Source organism: Humulus lupulus, chromosome 3 (assembly GCF_963169125.1).
Source record: "Humulus lupulus chromosome 3, drHumLupu1.1, whole genome shotgun sequence".
In the NCBI taxonomy this organism is placed as follows: domain Eukaryota; kingdom Viridiplantae; phylum Streptophyta; class Magnoliopsida; order Rosales; family Cannabaceae; genus Humulus; species Humulus lupulus.
In genome coordinates, this window is record NC_084795.1 from 192325913 (window position 1) to 192347705 (window position 21793).

General features: G+C 43.7%; 1 protein-coding gene across 1 annotated transcript; it reads right to left on the minus strand.

Annotated features, from left to right (window-relative positions):
- Positions 1 to 20406: 20406 nt before the first annotated feature.
- On the minus strand, positions 20407 to 21303 carry LOC133825286 (uncharacterized). Its single transcript, XM_062258250.1, has 2 exons — positions 21109 to 21303; positions 20407 to 20763 (listed from the first exon to the last, which is right to left on the minus strand). The coding sequence occupies exons 1-2, from the start codon at positions 21301 to 21303 to the stop codon at positions 20407 to 20409; spliced, it is 552 nt and encodes a 183-aa protein (XP_062114234.1).
- Between the last annotated feature and the right edge of the window lie 490 nt (positions 21304 to 21793).

A 21793-nucleotide genomic window follows, 5' to 3' on the forward strand; every position in this document is an offset into this window, starting at 1 on the left:
AATTCCCATTAATTCCTCGAGTGTCTCTAATAACTTCCCGCTTGCTACCCAATACCTGATTAATCACCAAATATATCCCTCATCATCAAGATTAACCTCAATATATTTTCCAAATTCCCATTTAAACTCCGCAGGCTTAACCCCAAGCCGAGTATAAAATCCCGCTTTGACTTTTCCGCTAACCCGCTCATTCTAGGATCGTCTCGAGTCACAGATCACAGATATCAACACAGTCATGCCCAAAATGGCCAAATTACAATTATGCTCTTTCTAAGATAATCAGGTCTACATGCATACTAATACGCATATTCATGCATCTCAAATAGTCAAATAGTCATATAACATGCATTAAATCATAATCATGCATTCAACGTCGCCTCTTCCACCTTGCTATTCCTCCACAATATTTTAACCAAGGCGATGGTCTTTTTCCTCAAGACTTTGTCCTTTCTATCAAGGATCTGAACATGCTTTTCTTCGTATGATAAATCCCGATCCAACTCCAAGTTCTCATAACTCAACACATGAGTAGTATCCGATACATACTTCCGGAGCATGGATACATGAAACACATCATGAACCCCTGATAGAGTTGGAGGCATTGCTAACCTGTAAGCCACCTCCCCAACTCGTTCCAGAACCTCAAAGGGGCCAACAAACCTGGGATTCAGCTTGCCCCGAACGCCGAATCGTTTCACTCCTCTCAGGGGTGAAACCCTGAGGAATACATGATCACCAACCTGAAATTCAACGCTCCTGCGTCTCTGATCTGAATAACTCTTCTCGCAACTCTGGGAGGCGAGAATACGAGCTCTAATTTTCTCAAGTGCCTCATTGGTCCTCTGAACCATCTCAGGACCTAAATACCTTCTCTCACCTGCCTCATCCCAGTGAATCGGTGATCTGCACTTTCTTCCATACAACATCTCATACGGAGCCACTCCGATAGTCGCCTGATAACTATTATTGTACGAGAACTCAATCAGAGGGAGATACCTACTCCAAGATCCCCCAAAATCCAACACACAAGCTCATAACATGTCCTCCAGTATCTGGATTGTCCTCTCTGACTGTCCATCTGTCTGAGGATGATAAGCAGTACTAAACCGAAGCTGTGTGCCCATTGCCTTCTGTAGGCTCTTCCAAAACTTGGAAGTGAAAGTGGGGTCTCTGTTGGATACTATCGACCTCGGAGCCCCATGAAGTCGAACAATCTCCTTCACATAAAGCTCTGCATACCACTCCATAGTATAAGTTGTCCTCTCAGGCAAGAAGTGGGCGGACTTAGTATACTTGTCCACAATCACCCACACCAAGTCATGCTGACCCACGGTCTTTGGCAACCCAACCACAAAGTCCATGGCAATATCTTCCCATTTCCACTCGGGAATCCCTAGAGGCTGTAATAATCCTGCTGGCCTCTGATGTTCAGCCTTAATCTGCTGACAGGTTAAGCATCTAGCCACATAGTCCACCACGTCCCTCTTCATGCCTGACCACCAATACAAAACTTTCAAGTCATGGAACATCTTCGTAGAACCTGGGTGCAAAGAGTAGGGAGTGGTATGAGACTCATCCAGAATCTCTCGCTGAATATCTGGATCAATCGGAACACAAATCCATCCTTTGTACTTCAATAAACCCATCTCAGAAATAGAGAAGTCCTTAGCTGCTCCAGTTAGGACATTATCTCTACGTTCAACTAACTCGGGATCCATTCCTTGTGCTTCCTTAATCCTCTCGAGGAGAGTTGACTGAAGAGTAATGTTGGCTAACCTACCAACCACTAACTCTATACCTGCTCTGGTCATCTCTCCAGCTAGTCTGTCAGATATCTGCCTCGAACTATACAGCTGTCCTGGGCCCCTCCAGCTCAATGCATTAGCCACTACATTAGCCTTCCCAGGATGGAATAGGATATCGCAATCGTAATCCTTTACCAACTCCAGCCACCGCCTCTGGCGTATATTCAAGTCCTTCTGGGTAAAGAAATACTTTAAACTTTTGTGATCAGTGTATATCTCGCATCTCTCACCATACAGATAGTGTCTCCAAACCTTAAGCGCGAATACCACTGCAGCTAACTCCAGGTCATGCGTGGGATATCTCTGCTCATACTCCTTTAATTGCCTTGATGCATACTGTAACGACCCGAATTTGCTAATTGGGCTTAGGGCCTTGATTAGTGTGCCTGGAGGGCAATAAGTGGTTTAATTTGCTTATATGTGAATTTGTGTGTATATATGATTATGATGCATGCTTAATTGAGTTAAATGTGCATGTGGGCCCCGTCTGGATATTGGGGGCATAAATGTGATAAATGGAATATATGTTGTATATGTGTGATATGTCTGTACAGCACGATCCGAGACAGTCCTGGGGAGCAGTTAGCCAGAGAGTCACAACGGGGTTGAGATTCGGACTCGGGGCGAGTCGAGGGGTAATTTGGGTATTAGTTGAGTTATAGGATTATCGGGACATAGAAATAAATATTTAGAGATATTTAGGGAATTTACCATTTTTGCCCTCGGGGACGTTTTGGCACCCCGAGCCTTGAGGTAACCTTTAGACTTAAGTTATATAAAACAAATAAAAGAAAGGAACTGTTTAGAAACCTTGAGAAACCGACCCATATTTCTCTTTGAACTGAGGTTAGTTTATGCTTATCTCGCTCTCACTTTCTAAGACAACACTCAAGAGGAAACTCATAGGAAATTCTTGGTGCAACCTAGCATAAGCAAGGGGATTCAGTTGTGTTAACTCAGAAGCTTAAAGCTTGTGGATTAAGGTTCAACATCAGGGGTTTGAATTCAGCAAGAGGTAAGTTTTCCATTGAAGTAATGTTTAAGTTTCAGCTAATTTTTTAAGCTTTGCATGTGGGTAGAATTTAGACTATTTTTGGGAGTTCTAGTTGTATTTTGGAGTAGAATTCTGTTGAGTTTTGGTGTTAATATTGAGCTGAAAAGAAGGTATTATTATCTGGGATTATTGGCTTAGATTTGGTGGGAATTGGCTTGAAGAAAGGATGAAAAACTGATGGGAAAATCTGGGTTCGCTCTGTGGCACCGTGGCCCTAGGAGGGGTGCGCCGCGGCCCGCGTGCGCGCGCAGCCATGGGAGGCTGAGAGAATTCGAGCGCGCCGCGGCGCTTGTAGGGCGCGCCATGGCCCGTGTGGGGGGTCAGTGAAGAGCTAGCCTCTGTTTTGAGGCTAACCGCGGCTCTAGAGGGTGGGGCCACGGCCCTTAGTGTCAGTGAGGATTTTAATGATATTTTTGACTTGGGAACTTAAAGGGTAAGGCTCAGGATGGATTTTATCACTCGGATTGATAGAACTCAAGGTCCCGGAGGTTAGGGTTATGGTTTGAGGTTATTTTTTGGGTTAGAACTTGATGGTCGGATATTGTTATGTGTTGTGACTAGGATTTCGGCGAGGCTCACGTTAGCGGATTGTGCTCGGGGCATCGGTGCTCGGGAAGCTCGGAACTCAGGTAAGAAAACCCCTGCCTCCATAGAGCTTGTGTGCAGGGCTGAGCCCAATATATTGAATGGAAATGACATGCAGGGCCGAGCCCTATATACTAGAATTGTAGAGCATGGCTCTTTATTTGTTTGTGCTTGAATTCTGTGCTTGCTGCTATATCGTGTTTGATATTATATGTGTGATTGGCAAGAGCCGGGAACGGTGTAGACCGGGAACGGCATCAAGCACAATGAGTGCAAGGTCGAGAACGGCAAGAGGCTAGAAGCGGCGTTGAGCACGTGGGGTTTGAGTTACCAGGGCGAGTCCCTAACAGGATACTTGGGATATCCTTATGGTGTGGTCCGCGAACCCAGGGCTTGGTAAGCACCTGGGACGGCTAGGCCGTATGTGTTTAGCCATTGGTGGCCTATTTATATGTTTGATTTGTGTATTGCATATGTTATCTATTATGGGTTTTCTTACTGGGCTTCGGCTCACAGATGCTCTGTGGTGCAGGTAAGGGTAAAGAGAAGATCAACCAACCATGAGCACAGCTGGCGTGAGGCGGCGTGTACATGTCCGGTCAGCCTGGCTGTCACAGCTAGGGAATTTTGGGAGATGCTTGTACATGAACTTAGATCTTATCGTTTAGTCGACTCTGATCAGTTTTGTATTGTAAATATTTTCTAAACTATGTTTTGGGATCCCAAGTGTAAACTTTTATGATTAGCTATGAAAAACTACTTTCTCTAATGTTTTCTTTTTAATTATGGCTTAGTTACACGTTTTGAGTTAAAACCTCGATTAGTGAGTTGAAAGCACGATTTTAAACACACTTAGTAACGGCTCTAAGGGAGTAGGGCGTTACACATACGCTATCACTTTCCCAGCCTGCATCAACACGCATCCCAGACCCTGTCTAGAAGCGTCATAGTAGACCACAAACTCCTCATCATCTGTTGGCAGGCTCAGCACTGGTGCAGTAATCAACTGCCATTTCAACTCTTTAAAGCTGTTCTCACATCAATCTGTCCACACATACTTGGTCTTCTTTCTTGTCAATTCTGTCAATGGAGTAGCAATTCTGGAGAACCCCTCTACAAACCGCCGGTAGTAACCTGCTAGTCCAAGGAAACTTCTGACTTCAGGAACACTGCTTGGTCTAGGCCAATCTCTTACTGCTTCCGTCTTGCTTGGGTCGACCAATAACCCATCCTAACTGATAATATGGCCCAGAAATGACACTTGCGATAACCAGAACTCGCATTTGCTAAACTTAGCATATAGCTTATGCTCTCTCAGCCGCTGCAACACCAGGCGCAGATGATGCTCATGCTCTGTCTCTGACTGAGAGTACACTAGGATATCATCAATAAATACAATCACAAACTTATCCAGATAATCTTTGAAAATTATGTTCATCAAATCCATAAATGCTGCTTGGGCATTGGTTAATCCAAAGGACATAACCAGAAATTCATAATGCCCATACCGTGTTCGAAAATCAGTCTTTGGTACGTCCTCTTCTTTGATCCTCAACTGATAGTAGCCTGATCGGAGATCAATCTTTGAAAACACTGTACTCCCTTGAAGCTGATCAAATAGATCGTCAATCCTAGGTAACGGATACTTGTTCTTGATGGTCAACTTATTCAACTCCTTGTAGTTAATGCACATCCTGAGCGATCCATCCTTTTTCTTAACAAATAATACTGGAGCACCCCATGGCGAGAAACTCGGTCTGACAAACCCCAAATCCAGTAGTTCCTGCAACTGAATCTTCAATTCACTGGCTCTGCTCTCAGAGCCAACTCTATTACGAACTCAATCTCCCGCTGTGGCGGAAATCCTGGCAGATCTGCTGGAAACAAGTCTGGAAACTCACAGACCACTCTGGTTTCATTCGGTCCCTCTGCTGCCACCTTGGAGGAATCTACAATACTCGCTAGGAATCCTATGCAACCCTCCTGCATAAGGTCTCTAGCCTTTAGTGCTGAGATCATAGGCACCCGCGGTCCATTCACCGCTCCCACAAACACAAAGGGTACCACGCCTTCTGGTTCAAAGGTCACCTGTAACGACCCAAAATCGCTAATAAGGCTTAAGGGCCTTGATTAGCATGCCTGGAGGGCATATTGGGATTTATGTGTGATTCTATGAGATAAATGCATGGTTATGATTTAAAGCATGTTATATGACTAATTGAACACTGAGGCGCATGACTATGTGGTTAGTATGCATGTTAGGTGAAATAATATGCATGTGGACCCCGTTTGCATGATAGGGGTAAACTGGTAATTTTAGCCCGCTGAGGGCATGTATGTGATAATTGTATTCTGTGAATTGTACCACGTGAGTGTGGTGTTATTATTGTGATGCACGTGCCGAGACGGTCCTAGAGAGCTGGTCAACTTAAGAATCACAACGAGATTTCTATACCCGGCTCGGGAGGAGCCTAGGGGTACTTTGGGAATTTTATGGTTAAGATTGAGATTTAGCGGGTATGGTTATTGGCGATTGAGTAACCTGGGTAACCATTAGTTACTGCCGAGAGTAACAAGTTCTAGATAGAAAATGGTAGAAATGAAATAGAAGTAAAAGGACTTAAGTGCCCTTGAGGTTTAGTTGGGAAAGGATAGGCAAGGAGGGGTAAAATGGTCATTTGGCTGGGAATTTGATATATGGCAGCTGGGTTATATGGGGTACACGGTTTGGGGCTTGGTTATTGTTTGGTTTTGTTAAAAATAAAGAGAAAGAAAGCTAGAAGAAGAAAAAGAAGAAGAGGGGAAGGAGATGATTTTGGAGACTTGGTGATGGATTCAAGGAAGCAAAGGGTGGATTCTCCACTTAAAGGTAAGGATCCTAGACAATTTTAAGGGTTTTATCTGTTGTGGTTTAAGATTTTTGAGGTATGGTTTGGGTTTTTCAAGTTTGGGTTTAAGTTGTTGAAGTTGAAATCAATTGGGTGGATTTGTGAGTGTGATTGTGTTTTGAGCTTGAATCTAGTGTTTATGGGTTGTTAGATGGTCCATTTAAAGTCTTAAATTGATTTTGGGGTTTGGGTATTGGTTGGTATGATTTGGGAAGGTTTTAGCTCGGTGAAAACGCAAGAGAAAACCCAGAAATCAAGGTTCGCGTATGAGCGCCGCGGCCCTGTTCTTGGGCGCCGCGGCGCGAGGAGGCTTCAGGATGGGGGCATGGGCTCTGGCCGCCGCGGCCCTTGAGGGGTGTGCCGCGGCCCTAGGCCATTTTGGCAGCCCAAAAGTTGCATTTTTGAGGTTTTGCTCCGGGGGTTCGGGGGATGTTTCCGATGAATTGTTTTAGGATTTTGGGAGTCCCAAGAGTGCGGGATTGGTCCCGGGAAGCGGTTTTTGATTTGATTAGTGTTGAGGGATGTTTCTTGTGTGTTGTGACTAGGTTATTGGTGGGGCTCGTGCTAGAGGACCGTGCTCGCGGCTTTAGTGCATCAGGTGGCTCGGAACACAGGTAAGAAAGCTATAACACCCGTAGGATAGGGCGTGGGCCCATAGTGTGATTGCGGGGCACGGCCCTATATTGCATGATGAGATGATTGCCGGGCATGGCCCTATATTGCATTACAGGTTAGGGTGTAGACTTACATGTATTGATAATTGTATGAATGCTGTTTGATTTATGTTATGTATGATCATAATGAAATGAACGGCAAGGGCCGAGTGCGGCGTAGGCCGGGTACGGCAGCGGAGCCGGAAGTAACACTAAGCACATGGGATGCTTATGGTCAGGGCAGGGCCCGGGACCCAGGGGATACGTGTGATATCCCTGCGGTGAGAACCGATACCCCAGGGCTTCGGTAAGGCTTCTGGGGCGGCATGGCCGTATTTGCTTAGTCTAATGGTTGACTTGTTTGCATGTGGATTATCTGTTATGATAAACTGTATAAATTGGATATGTTATGTTCTGCATGAGTTTTCTTGCTGGACTTCGGCTCACGGGTGCTCTGTGTTGCAGGTAAGGGCAAAGCTTGAGTCAACCAACCATGAGTACGGAGAGCGTGAAGCGACGCGTACATGTTTGGCCTGCCCGGCTGCTTTGGCTGGGGGTTTATTCGGAAAAATGGCTGTAATAATCTAGGATTTTATAACTGATCAACTGTAAACCCTTTTTAAAATGTAATTAGTTTTCAAACCTTGTTTTGGGATCCCAATTGTTTAATACTAGAAGTTTTTATTGAGTCAACTCATTTTCAAAGATTACAGCCTTAATTTTTATTAGTCACACTTTTGTTTCAAAACCTCGGTTAGCGAGTCTTTTGCACTGTTCTGTCTTAAAAAGTCACTTAGTAACGGCTCTAAGGAAGTAGGGCGTTACAACTTGGTATCAGAGCGAGCCAAGGTTTATTGGTTCTGGAGATTGACCGAACATGTACGCTCGCTGTCAGTGACAAGCTCGACTCAGGGTTGGTTGGTATGATTGATTAACATGCTTGAATATGTGTTTAAATGCCCTGTTTGCCTGCTTGTTGATATGGAGCATGTTGAATGAGATGACATATGCATGAGATACTGATAGGGCCTGGCCCTTGACTATTGCATGTTGAGATCAATGTGTGCTGAATAACATTATTATGCATGTGGATGAATATTGGCATAATGGTTCGCATATTGAGCGTATGTGGTTAGTTTTCTGAATTAAATTCATATGTTATATCTGTTTATTGGCTTGTATGAAGCATGATGAGTGTGGATACACTTAGTGGTGATAAAAATTTGGTAGCTAAATGTATATTATTGTGGACTTGACCTAGTATATGCTTGTGTGTGCATTATACCTGTGGATGTTTGGTCTAGTGGTGGTTTGGTTCTGGGTATGAACCTCTGAGTTCAGGAGTTGGTCAGTTTGACGGGTGAACTGGAGTTGTTGGTTCCTAGAAGGGTTTCGGGGACCTGATATTGTGTTGAAAGAGGGATTCTAGATGTAAGTTGGAGTTGAGATCTCTAGTTATCCCTGAGAGCAGCAGCAGAGGGGTCACTAGTGTGTGAGTAAGCTGTGCAGTTTGTTAGTTGAGATGGGATATAGAAGAACAGCAGATTTCTCTGAGGGAAATAGCTGGTTTCGATGTGTTAACAGTAAGGTTACCAGTGTTGGTTTACTGTGAGGAATGGACGGATAAGGGTATCATATGAGAGGTTTAAAGGGTGTTATCCTCGGGTTTTGAGGAAAGTATGACTTGACAAGGAATTTACCAAAAGATAAACAGAGTTAATTCCACCCTTGGTTAAGAGGATGAGATATCCTGATTAGAGGGTTGTGTTAAATGTTGAGGCAGGGAGATGCCTGGAAAGGGTACTCGGGCTGGGGTACTGGCTTAATGGGTTGGGAAGAACCTAGATGATGAATTGTTAGAGGTTATAAAGACGTGATTTGAACTGTGGAGACAGGTGGACTTATAAATTCGGTTTGGACTTATAGAGTAACAACAGTGTAGAACTATGGGTTTGGTGAATTGGATAATTCATTTGGGAATTTATACTGGCGGATGTACCGGGATTAGATGGCGACCCATTTAAGGATATGAGATCTGGAATAGTCTAGGGAATTTGGGCCGCCCTGATATAAGGAATTATCGTCCGCATGTGGATGGCGGAGAGGGCCATGTGGTTCGAGGAACTGATGGTTGATGATTAGAGCATGAGTGCTAGAGTCGCAAGGGCAGTGCTTCCTTTGATGGGATTGGTAAAGATAGACTCGTGATAATCAAGTTAAAAGATCCCCGGATAGGGTTGTGGCTTCTGGTTTGCCAGAAAGAGGGAAAAGTCTGATTGATAAGATGGTACTTGTGTTGATAGAACGCAGCAAGGTTGGATTCTCAATTTTGAGGTAGAAGGACCCCAGACAGTGCTTGGGCACCTGATTTGAGATTGGAAAGAAGCCCGATGGAAGAGGTAGTTATCAAGTTGGTGAATGGAACTAGGGAGGTTATTTTGTATGCATAAGGGAAAGGATGCCACCTGAGAGGAGGTCAGGTGAGGGCGTGACGTCTGCGTAGAATGACTTGAGATGTTAGGATGGATTTCCCATGGTGAGGGAAACGGAGAACTGGAATGCGTCGATACATTACAAGTTTGAGGCTGAGTCCTCAAGGAGGAGTACTGACGAGCTTATGCTTTGGGCAAGTAGCGAACTGGAAGGACTCGGTGTTGTGAATGCTCCGAGAGGGTGATGGACATAAAGAGGTTGCCTCAATGGTGCCATTTGAGAGGCTGAGGACATTAATACTTATTGAGAAGGAATTAGAGACTCTGGCAGATGGGTTGTTGAGAATATCATCTGGAGTACGTAAAGGAGGCAGAGCTGACCAGTGGGAAGTTATGTGGGTATGCAAAGAAAGATTTAGGGAATACTTCAAGGTCAGACTACAGATAGGATTGGTTTAAGGGATGTTGTAGAAGACGGTTTTGGCCGACAGAAAGTCTATCGGAGCAATCGAAGGAATCTGAGCCTGGTATAGCTAGTGTGTTATACTGCGAGGATTGCTAGTATCGTTGGGTTAGGACGAAAAGTACAATGTTGGATACAAGATGGGACGATGTCCCCAAGAGTTGATCTACGACCTGGTTATTGCCAGTTGGAAACCAAGGAGAGAGACATTTCGTGGATTGTCTAGTTTGCGCCGGCTAGAGTGTGAGGAGTTGGTAACAAAGATTCTGGAATGGTTCAAGCTACGGCAGCACAGGTAAGTTCTTTAAGTAGAGAATACAAGAATGGTTCAAGCAAGTTCCCCTTAAGCTCACGAGCAGTGCGTGTGGATTACTCCCAGACGAAAATGGTGAGAAAATGATTATGCTGAAGACGTTGTGCCTAGAAAGCGGAGTCTCAGGTAAGGTTCTACGGAGTGTTAGTTGGGTGTCGTCAGGAGTTCTCAGATTAGAGCTACAAGAAGAAAGGACAGGTAAGAGAAGAATTGATCCGAAGCCGCAAAGAAGCTAATGAAGAACGTCCAAAGAATTGAAGGCATAACAAGACTGGTAAGCGCGTCATCTATTGCACGAGCATCTCCGGGAGACAACTACATCAGAGACGAGGAGAACAATAAAACTTGAGGTTAGACGGACTGAGTGGTGTCACATCAAAAGAAATTCAGAAGACAGGTAAGAATTTATTGGTATCTGGTGATGCTGGAATATGCGTATGTTTTGATTAAGTAAAGAGTGATTGCATAAAGGACATGATCTATGGTAGGGTTATGGAAATGTGGGATTGCATCACGATTCGGGCACGCCCAGGAATAAATTGACGCGAGGATGGATTGAACCTAGCGGGAGGCGACTGAATGGATCATGGTTGATACACTTGGGACGTTAAGTCGACTGTTGTGCATGGCATAAGGTACTTAAGTATTGGGTATTAGTAAGAAAGATAACGATGAGACCCAGATGTGGTGAAAAGTAACAGACAGATGATCAGTATTTGAATCCTCAATTGAGCGAGGGGAGGTTTAATTGGAGGCGGAACTCCTAGCTGGGAGGCGTGTTCCAGTCAAGGAATAATGCTATGAATTGTAATAAAATGGACAAGGCAACGATTGAGATTGGCATAATGTTAGTAGGTAATGGTTAGCTGGTGGGTGTCACTGAGCTATGGAATTCAAAGTGTTGGCTTGAGTTGAAACAGGGAAGGACCCTGTCATGGTGGTACAAGTAGGATACCAGGATCGAGTGAAGGATCCAGTTAGGATTTGGTTTTGAATGAGGGTTCCGAATGGACATCATTCCACCTCCTAGGGAACGTTGTACCGGGAGGGTTGAGCGGGTGACAGAGTTTAGGTGATGTGGTAGTGTATCATGGGAATAGACCACATTAGACCTTAAGTAAGGTATTTGGACATGAAAAATTTAACTCGGTTGTGTGAGTTAATGTTGATTGGGTCGAGTGAACTGGTTTCAGGACGGAGCGTCGATGATATCGAATTGAGACCCTTTAGGAGTTTAAATTTTGGAATGGACTTAGAGAACGAAAAGAACAGAGTGGGAATCTGGGATTATCAGTTGATTGCAAGTGGGGTGGCAGTCTGAAAGTTTATCGGATATCTTAAAGAATTGAGCGCTGAGTAGGCAAATACTTGAGGTATTAAGGGAAGCGTAATCCCTGATGAGTTAGTCGTGGTGGCAGTTGCTGGTGTTTGGTTACTGAAACACGACATAGGACATGTTAAGAGGTGAAGGTTAGCGAATACTACGTTTTGGCATTGGTTCAGAGTGAAAGCCAGACAAGTGGTTGGAATTCTTAAGGCAAGGGTGTCTGCCTATTTGAAAGGGTAAAGAACTTGTGAATGGTTAAATTATGAGGAAATAAAGCTCCGGAAGGAAAGAGTTGCATCTCTGCGTAATAACAGACGAGGATCTGTAAGGTATTCAGAGAAAGAAGAGAGAGTTCTGACTCTTGATTCAACATAAAATTCCAAAGTTCTACTAAGGGTTAGGCCAGTGGGGCCTACAAGTGGATCCCACCTGGTGGAGGTGATGACTTTTGAGTAACTCTGGAATCAAGAATAAGACAATGAATTGGTCATTGTATTCTAGGCAGACCCTGAGGTTTCAGCAGGGTTGCGGTGTAAGCAAGAAGCTATCCTGGTATGGCTATTAGACGAGATCTTGCGAGCCAAGATTGTTCTCCTGAAAGAGCATTGGTGGGAACTAAAGTAAGGCGATGGACCTTGGAGATTATGGTCAGGTTGCGGGTTGCTGACTGATGTGTTTGGGTAAATTTTGAGGACGAAATTTTTATGAGGAGGGGATAGTTGTAACGACCCAAAATCGCTAATAAGGCTTAAGGGCCTTGATTAGCATGCCTGGAGGGCATATTGGGATTTATGTGTGATTCTATGAGATAAATGCATGGTTATGATTTAAAGCATGTTATATGACTAATTGAACATTGAGGCGCATGACTATGTGGTTAGTATGCATGTTAGGTGAAGTAATATGCATGTGGACCCCGTTTGCATGATAGGGGTAAACTGGTAATTTTAGCCCGCTGAGGGCATGTATGTGATAATTGTATTCTGTGAATTGTACCACGTGAGTGTGGTGTTATTATTGTGATGCACGTGCCGAGACGGTCCTAGAGAGCTGGTCAACTTAAGAATCACAACGAGATTTCTATACCCGGCTCGGGAGGAGCCTAGGGGTACTTTGGGAATTTTATGGTTAAGATTGAGATTTAGCGGGTATGGTTATTGGTGATTGAGTAACCTGGGTAACCATTAGTTACTGCCGAGAGTAACAAGTTCTAGATAGAAAATGGTAGAAATGAAATAGAAGTAAAAGGACTTAAGTGCCCTTGAGGTTTAGTTGGGAAAGGATAGGCAAGGAGGGGTAAAATGGTCATTTGGCTGGGAATTTGATATATGGCAGCTGGGTTATATGGGGTACACGGTTTGGGGCTTGGTTATTGTTTGGTTTTGTTAAAAATAAAGAGAAAGAAAAGCTAGAAGAAGAAAAAGAAGAAGACGGGAAGGAGATGATTTTGGAGACTTGGAGATGGATTCAAGGAAGCAAAGGGTGGATTATCCACTTAAAGGTAAGGATCCTAGACAATTTTAAGGGTTTTATCTGTTGTGGTTTAAGATTTTTGAGGTATGGTTTGGGTTTTTCAAGTTTGGGTTTAAGTTGTTGAAGTTGAAATCAATTGGGTGGATTTGTGAGTGTGATTGTGTTTTGAGCTTGAATCTAGTGTTTATGGGTTGTTAGATTGTCCATTTAAAGTCTTAAATTGATTTTGGGGTTTGGGTATTGGTTGGTATGATTTGGGAAGGTTTTAGCTCGGTGAAAACGCAAGAGAAAACCCAGAAATCTGGGTTCGCGTATGAGCGCCGCGGCCCTGTTCTTGGGCGCCGTGGCGCGAGGAGGCTTCAGGATGGGGGCATGGGCTCTGGCCGCCACGGCCCTTGAGGGGTGTGCCGCGGCCCTAGGCCATTTTGGTAGCCCAAAACTTGCATTTTTGAGGTTTTGCTCCGGGGGTTCGGGGGATGTTTCCGATGAATTGTTTTAGGATTTTGGGAGTCCCGAGATTGCGGGATTGGTCCCGGGAAGCGGTTTTTGATTTGATTAGTGTTGAGGGATGTTTCTTGTGTGTTGTGACTAGGTTATTGGTGGGGCTCGTGCTAGAAGACTGTGCTCGCGGCTTTAGTGCATCAGGTGGCTCGGAATACAGGTAAGAAAGCTATAACACCCGTAGGATAGGGCGTGGGCCCATAGTGTGATTGCGGGGCACGGCCCTATATTGCATGATGAGATGATTGCCGGGCATGGCCCTATATTGCATTACAGGTTAGGGTGTAGACTTACATGTATTGATAATTGTATGAATGCTGTTTGATTTATGCTATGTATGATCATAATGAAATGAACGGCAAGGGCCGAGTGCGGCGTAGGCCGGGTACGGCAGCGGAGCCGGAAGTAACACTAAGCACATGGGATGCTTATGGTCAGGGCAGGGCCCGGGACCCAGGGGATACGTGTGATATCCCTGCGGTGAGAACCGATACCCCAGGGCTTCGGTAAGGCTTCTGGGGCGGCATGGCCGTATTTTCTTAGTCTAATGGTTGACTTGTTTGCATGTGGATTATCTGTTATGATAAACTGTATAAATTGGATATGTTATGTTCTGCATGAGTTTTCTTGCTGGACTTCGGCTCACGGGTGCTCTGTGTTGCAGGTAAGGGCAAAGCTTGAGTCAACCAACCATGAGTACGGAGAGCGTGAAGCGACGCGTACATGTTTGGCCTGCCCAGCTGCTTTGGCTGGGGGTTTATTCGGAAAAATGGCTGTAATAATCTAGGATTTTATAACTGATCAACTGTAAACCCTTTTTAAAATGTAATTAGTTTTCAAACCTTGTTTTGGGATCCCAATTGTTTAATACTAGAAGTTTTTATTGAGTCAACTCATTTTCAAAGATTACAGCCTTAATTTTTATTAGTCACACTTTTGTTTCAAAACCTCGGTTAGCGAGTCTTTTGCACTGTTCTGTCTTAAAAACTCACTTAGTAACGGCTCTAAGGAAGTAGGGCGTTACATCACCATTCGTCGCTTACAGTCAATTGTTGCTCCATACCGCGTTAACCAATCCATTCCTAGTATTATATCAAAATCTTCCATATCTAGTTCAACCAGGTCAACAAACAATTCCCTACCATCTATTACTACTGCTAATGCTCTAACCCACCTCCTAGAGACTACCAGTTCTCCTGTTTGCAATAAAGTCTGAAAACCCCTAGCATACAAAATACTAGGTCTACAAAGTTGATCAATCACCCTAGTAGATACAAATGAGTGAGTAGCACCCGAATCAATCAATGCAGTATACAATGAACCGGCGCTAAAAATCTGACCTGTCACAACTGAGGGACTGGCCTCCCTGCTTTGGCTCCTCTTTCTTAGCTTGTGGGCAGTCTTTCTTCAAGTGATTGGTGCTCCCACAAATAAAACATGCCCTAGTCCGGCACTCGCCCTGATGCCATCGCATGCATCGAGGACACATCAGAAAGCTCCTCTAGTTGTCATTTCCACCTTGACGGCCACCAACAGAACCGCGAACCCTCCTATCAGAACCATAAGGAACAAATGAATCTGGTACTCTTCTTTTCTGCTCACTGGGGCCGCTGCCCCGACTAGGCCCAGAAGAAGGAGGCACTGTCCTCCTGGTATCGCGCCTAGCAGCGCTATCCTTCCAGATCTGATCCTCAGCCCTCTTAGCAGTAAGGGCCTTATCCACCACTTGTGCATAAGTAGTCTCTGGAGCCAATGTAATACACACATCACGGGCGATCATCACATTCGGTCCCCGTATAAACCTATCTCTCCTGGCCGCATCAGTCGGCACTAGCTCTGGCGCAAACTTCGCCAATCTATCAAATATCAGGGCGTACTCGGTGACTGATAACCTGCTCTGGGTCAGGTTGATAAACTCATCAACCTTCGTAGCTCGAACTGCTACACTGTAGTATTTCTCATTAAAAATGCTCTTGAATTCTTCCCAAGTCATAGTTGCAGTATCTCTTCGCTGCATTACTACATCCCACCATATTCGTGCATCATCTCTAAGCATATAGTTGGCACAATCAACCCTTTCCTTTCCTTCAACCCTCATGAAATCCAAGATTACAGAAATCATATTCATCCACTGCTCAGCCCGCAGTGGGTCTGTTCCACCCTCAAAGGTAGGAGGTTGTTGTTTTCTGAATCTTTCATACAGAGGTTCCAACCTGTTCTCAACCACAGGCTGAACCGGGGCTGGTGCTACACTCGGCTGTAGTGGTAGCCCGGTGACTGGTGGAGGAGCCTGTTGCCTCAACTGACTAAGTTCTTCCTCTGTTTTCTTCAATCTAGCCTCCATTTCGACTAATATCTGCTCCCAGTTCTAAGGAGCAGGTGGAGGGTCCTGACCCTGATTGTCATCCTCGGCCCGAATGCCATGGAGTCTCAATGATTACCGAGGCATTACACTAAATGCCTGCAATCAGTGACACCGCTCATCAGGCATGATAACAAGATCCAATTCCACCTCTCAATCTCAACAACAACCAAGATCAACAATCCAAATAACATACAGATATCATACAGCACACAACGGGCCTTGTCCTGGCATCATGTATATGTTATTTCACTCATCATGCTCATAATAACCTAAGCAGGCACACAAGGCATTCAAACACATAATCAGACATAATAATCAACCATACCAATCAACCCTAAGTCAAGCTTTTCAATGGCAGCGTTCGTACATGTTCGGTCAATCTCCAGAACAAATAAACCTTGGCTCGCTCTGATACCAAGTTGTAACGCCCTACTACCTTAGAGCCATTACTAAGTGAGTTTAAAACAGAAATTGTGCAACCAACTGACTCTACGAGGTTTCTAAAACCAAAAGTGTGACTTGATCAGAAGTTAAGGCTGTAGTCTTTGAAAATGCTTAGTTTCATTGAAAGCATTAAGTGTCAAACATCTGGGATCCCAAAAATAAGGTTTACAAAATATTTACAACTCAAAAATAGATTTACACCTGGTTAACTATCAAAAGAATAAGTTAATACAGCCATATAAAAATGCCCCCAACCAAAGGATAACTCATGTATTCATTGGGTCCCACCCTGGCTATAAGCACTCCATGTGCTAAGCGTTACTTCCGGCCCCAAGGTCGTTCTCGACCTTCGCCGCTCTCGGCCTTAGCCGTTCATTTCATTATAATAAAACATATAGTACATTTTGAAATAATCATTCAAACATATAATAATTCATTTAAGGTTATACATGCTCACGTAATACAATCTAGGGCCATGCCCTGCAATAACACTATGGGCCCATGCCCTGTTCTCGGGTGTTACGGTTTTCTTACCTTTCAATTCGATAGCTTTGATCACCTGACTCCTCGAGCACGATCCTACTCAAGCCCTAGCACTCACCTAACCAAAATCCCTAAGTCAAAGTCATTACCAAACCTCAAGTCCAAAACCTAGCCTCGGGACCAATCCCGAGCCCCCGGGAAGTCCTAGATCCACAAAACAAGGTGGTGGAATCGAGCCCCGAACCCTAGGTCAAAATCCCTCAACAAAAGCCCAAAAACCCCTATCTGTGAACAGTGCAGCGCTACAGTGCTCTTAAGAGGGAGCTAGAGCGCTACAAGCAGAACCACACATCCCCAGAAACAGGGCCTAGCGCTACAGCGCCTAAAGACTAGCGCTGTAGCGCTAGTTGCAGACAGGCAACACCCAAAATCGATTTCTGCGATTTCTTTCAACCATTTCAACCCCAAACTTGTCCAAATCTTTCCCAAACCCAAAAACAAACTTATCAACACCTCACACTCATCCCAAGCATCCCAAGAACTCATAACCCAAGCTCAAGCAACCCAAAACTCAAGATCTACCATAATGAATCCTAAACCCAAAAATTCAATCCATCATCAAAGTTAAGGATTTAGAAATCATACCGTGGATGGAAATTCGACCTTGAGTTGAACCCTAGACCTCCTTAGCTTGCTCCTTCTCAACCTTGGCCTGATTTCCCCAAAAATCCCCATCTATTTAGCTTAAATACACAACTCAAACCAGTCAAACCCTAAAACTGAAATTTCTAAAACTTACCTCAATGTTTGATGAGTTCTTGCTAATCCCTTGCCAATCTTCAAGTCTAGCTTAGGATCCTTGATGCTCAGCTTACCCTAACTCACCACTGAGCTTAGCTCCAAGAAAAATGAAGGGAAATGGTGGGAGAACCACAAACCGATCTTTTGAAGAAAACCCACACTGATTTTTCTCTCTTTTCTTTTTCTTCCTTCTTCTTTCTTTTCTACAGCCTTATACTTCTTTTCTACCAATTCCACTAAGTATAAAGCTCCCTTTAACTTATCTCTAAAAAGCCTAAAGACCAAAATGCCCTCCCTATTAATTCTAAACCTTTTTGTCCATGTAGGGTCATGTTAGTCATTTTACCAAATTCCCATTAATTCCTCGAGTGTCTCTAATAACTTCCCGCTTGCTACTCAATACCTGATTAGTCACCAAATATATCCCTCATCATCAAGATTAACCTCAATATATTTTCCAAATTCCCATTTAAACTCCGCAGGCTTAACCCCATGCCGAGTACAAAATCTCGCTTTGACTTTTCCGCTAACCCGCTCATTCTAGGATTGTCTCGAGTCACAGATCACAGATATCAACACAGGCATGCCCAAAATTGCCAAATTACAATTATGCTCTTTCTATGATAATCAGGTCTACATGCATACTAATACACATAGTCATGCATCTCTAATAGTCAAATAGTCATATAACATGCATTAAATCATAATCATGCATTTAACTCATTAAAGTCACACACAAAATCCCATTATGCCCTCCAAGCACACTAATCAAGGCACTTAAGCCTTATTAGCGAATTTGGGTCGTTACACTGGGGGAAAACCTAGCACTGAAAATATTGAGGTAGGGTTATTTTTGGCCCACTTTGACAAAAGACTCAATCTCATATGTTCATAAGTGCGACAAATGTCAGCGTTCACTAAGATTTCCCGAACTGCTCTGGTTGAGCTAACGATGATGTCATTCTCATGGCCATTTTCGGTATGGGAATTGACCTAATATGTTCCCTACCTATGGGAAAGGCAGGAGTTTTTTTCGCGGTGGTGACGATAGACTATTTCACGAAGTGGGTGGAAGTCTAACCTCTGGCAACCATCACTTCAAAAAGAGTCCTAGACTTCGTGGTGAAGAGTATTATATGTCAGTTTGGGTTTCCTAAAAAGATCGTGTCAGACAGCGATCTCTTCACCGACTTCTGTGAAAAATGTGGCATCACTAAGAGTTTCTCCTCAGTAGCATATCCGCAGGCCAACGGGCAGGTCGAGGCTGTGATCAAAACCCTTAACGCGATCCTTAAGAAGAGGTTTGATGAAGCCAAAGGATTATGGCCTGAGGAGTCCCTACAAGCACTTTAGGCCTACCGAACTTCTCACAGAACCTCCACAGGACATACTCCTCTTTCCTTAACTTTCGGAAGTGAGGTTGTGCTTCCAGTCGAAGCCATGGTAGCCACCCACAGGAGAAGGTCATTTAGTCAGGAATAGAATGATTAACTACATAACGAATCTCTAAATCTGATTGAAGAAAAATAAGAAGAGTCACGGTTACAGCTCGCCCATTATCAACAAAAATCACTCACTATTTTAATTCTAAAGTTAAGAAGCGCAGACTCAGACTGGGCAACCTGGTTCTCCGAAGGGTCTTTTTTGCAAATAAAGATCCCAAGGACGGTGTATTTGGCCCAAACTGGGAGGGACCATATCAGGTCGTTGAAGTTTCAAGATAACTTGGATGAATGGGAGAGTAGTCTCGCGGACCTGGAATGCCCTACATTTGAAAAAGTATTATCAGTAGTACAATCATCAATGTCAGGCTTATTTATAAAAGCCATTTGATTAAATAATAGATGGATTGTTAAATAATTTTTTTAAGGTGTATTAGTTCGTGTTCTAATATTTGTAAAAGCAACCAAGAAAGTTTCTACTTTCTGGTTACTTGGGGGGCACATAACTCGAGATTGGCAAAATTAAGCCTTCTTGATACGATTAAGAAATTTATAAGCTTGGAAAAATTGATTATTCAATGGCATTTTAAAGCTCGAGTTTTCAATAAACCTAGCACGAACTAAGTTTAAAGTCATTTAAAACCCTGGGCGTAACCAGGTCCAAAACATAGAAGCTTGGAAAAATTGATTATTCAATGGCTTTGTAAAGCTCGAGTGTTTAATAAACCTAGCGCGAACTAAGTATAAATCATTTAAAACCCTGGACATAACTATGTAAAAAACTTGGAAATTTGGGAAAATTGATTATTCAAGGGCTTGTTTTAGCTCGAGTTTTCAATGAACCTAAACTGAGCTAAGTTTAAATCATTAAAAAACCCTTGATATAACCAGGTTCGAGGCCTAATTATTCACAGGTATAATGCAAATATTCAAACAAAAACTTGGATATAACTAAGCTCGATAAAATCTATCTTGATCTAAAAATCGATTCCTAAAATCTCGAATGTACAAGTCTAAGGATTCATAAGCATGAGAAATAATAAAGGAAAGATAAGTGTATCAAAAGATAGATATATATCGAAATAAAGCAAATAAATTACACGAGGAGAAAAAACCTCGAACCGAGCCCGAAGGCAATTAAATAATATAAAAAAACTATTAAATAATTACAAAGAAAAACAAATACAAAGGAGATCATTGGGCTCCTCCAGCTTGCCCCAAAAAGGTGACCTCCTCGCCATCTCCCTCCGCTGCACCAAAGGCATCACCCGTCTCCGAGGGCTCTTGCAGAAGCTTAACCTTTAATTTAGCAAGGTACGGGTCCCATAACCCGGGCTCCAAAAAAGAGAAGATCCCATCCTGGATGAAAGCCCAACACTAGTATAACATCTCTTCCATGGATGATGATGATGATGATGCCGCCCTTTCCTCCTTGGCTTTGATCTCAGCCTCAAGTATTCTTGCTTTAAGCTCACCAATCTCGACCTGAGCTTCAGCAGCCTGAGCTTGTGAGGCAGATAATGCGGTTTTTGCTACCTGATCATTTTCTTGGGAGGTGGTGAGAGCAGCCTTGGCAGCTTGCTCATTCTTTTGAGAAGCTATCAGGGAAGCTTTGGCGACCTCCTCACTTTCCTTGGCAGCATTCAAGGCGACTCTAGCAGCATCCAACTCAGCCTGGAGCTCATTGTTTCTGGTCTGAGCCTGAGTTATATTGCGGCATTTGGCCAGGATGGACTGCAAAATAACAAAACAAGTCAGAACTCAGCAAATGTATAAAAAAAATTCATCACCAAACATGAGAAAACTTATAGTAAGATTCATCTCCATAGTAGACTCAAAGACATTCTCTGTGCTACACTCCTCAATAGGCCTCAAGTCCCTCACACTGACTTTGTATGTGTGGCCCACCATATTAGACGTTGTCTCATATATTATTCCCTGAAAGACCTCAGGGATCCTCTCCAAGTCCATAGGATCCACTGGTATTCGGACATTGGGAGCTTCGGCCTAAATGACTTGATGAGGTGGGAGCATCTCTCGAGAAGGGGGAGGGGGAAATGGCTCGGTAGCAACATTCACCAGAGTTGGCTGATGACCTAAGGAGGTGGGAGCATCTCTTGAGCTCGTGTCCTTGCTCTTAGCTGGGGACTTTGAGGTATTCCCCGCCGAAGGAGTGCTCTTTTTTGCCACCCTAAGCCTCTTCACAACAGGGCCCGCACCAACCTTCCTAGCTTGAAAGGCAGATCGTAGGTCAGGAGCTCCTGGTTGTTCCATCTCTTCGCCTAAAAAGAAAAGAAAAGAAGGAGGAAAGAAAGAAAGAAAAACATAACTCTTAAGCTTACCCTTTCTCTCTCTCGGTTTACCATTTTCTTCACCATTTCTTCTGGAATTTGAAGATAAAATTCAAAGGTTGTTTAGACTGAGGCTTAACATTTGGATCCTTGATAAAGCTTGAGGATTTAGCAGGAGTTCTCACCCAATTGAGGTAAGGTTTTAAGGTTGTTTCTGAGTTTTGCTGGACTGGTTTACTGAAACCTGGTTTTTGGTGGAAATAGAGGGATCTAAGCTCGAAGAACAGAGGAGTTGGAAGTTGGGAAGGTTTGGAAGATAACCTATGGTCGAAATTCTCCATTGAAGGTAACAAATTCTGGTTTTGAAGTTCTAAGTTTCTGGTGTTCTGTTGAGTTTTTTAGCATCAAGCTCAATCATGGCTTTTTCATTATTTTGGGGTGCATGTGTCTAAGCTTTACATGGTTGGGTCATA

Bases quoted from the DNA above. Each gene is read 5' to 3' on its own strand.
- LOC133825286 (XM_062258250.1), bottom strand. From the start codon at position 21,303: ATGGAACAACCAGGAGCTCCTGACCTACGATCTGCCTTTCAAGCTAGG. The intron at 20,764-21,108 runs GTGAATGTTGCT...GTTATTTTGCAG, and splicing joins TAGGTCATCAGCCAACTCTG to TCCATCCTGGCCAAATGCCG.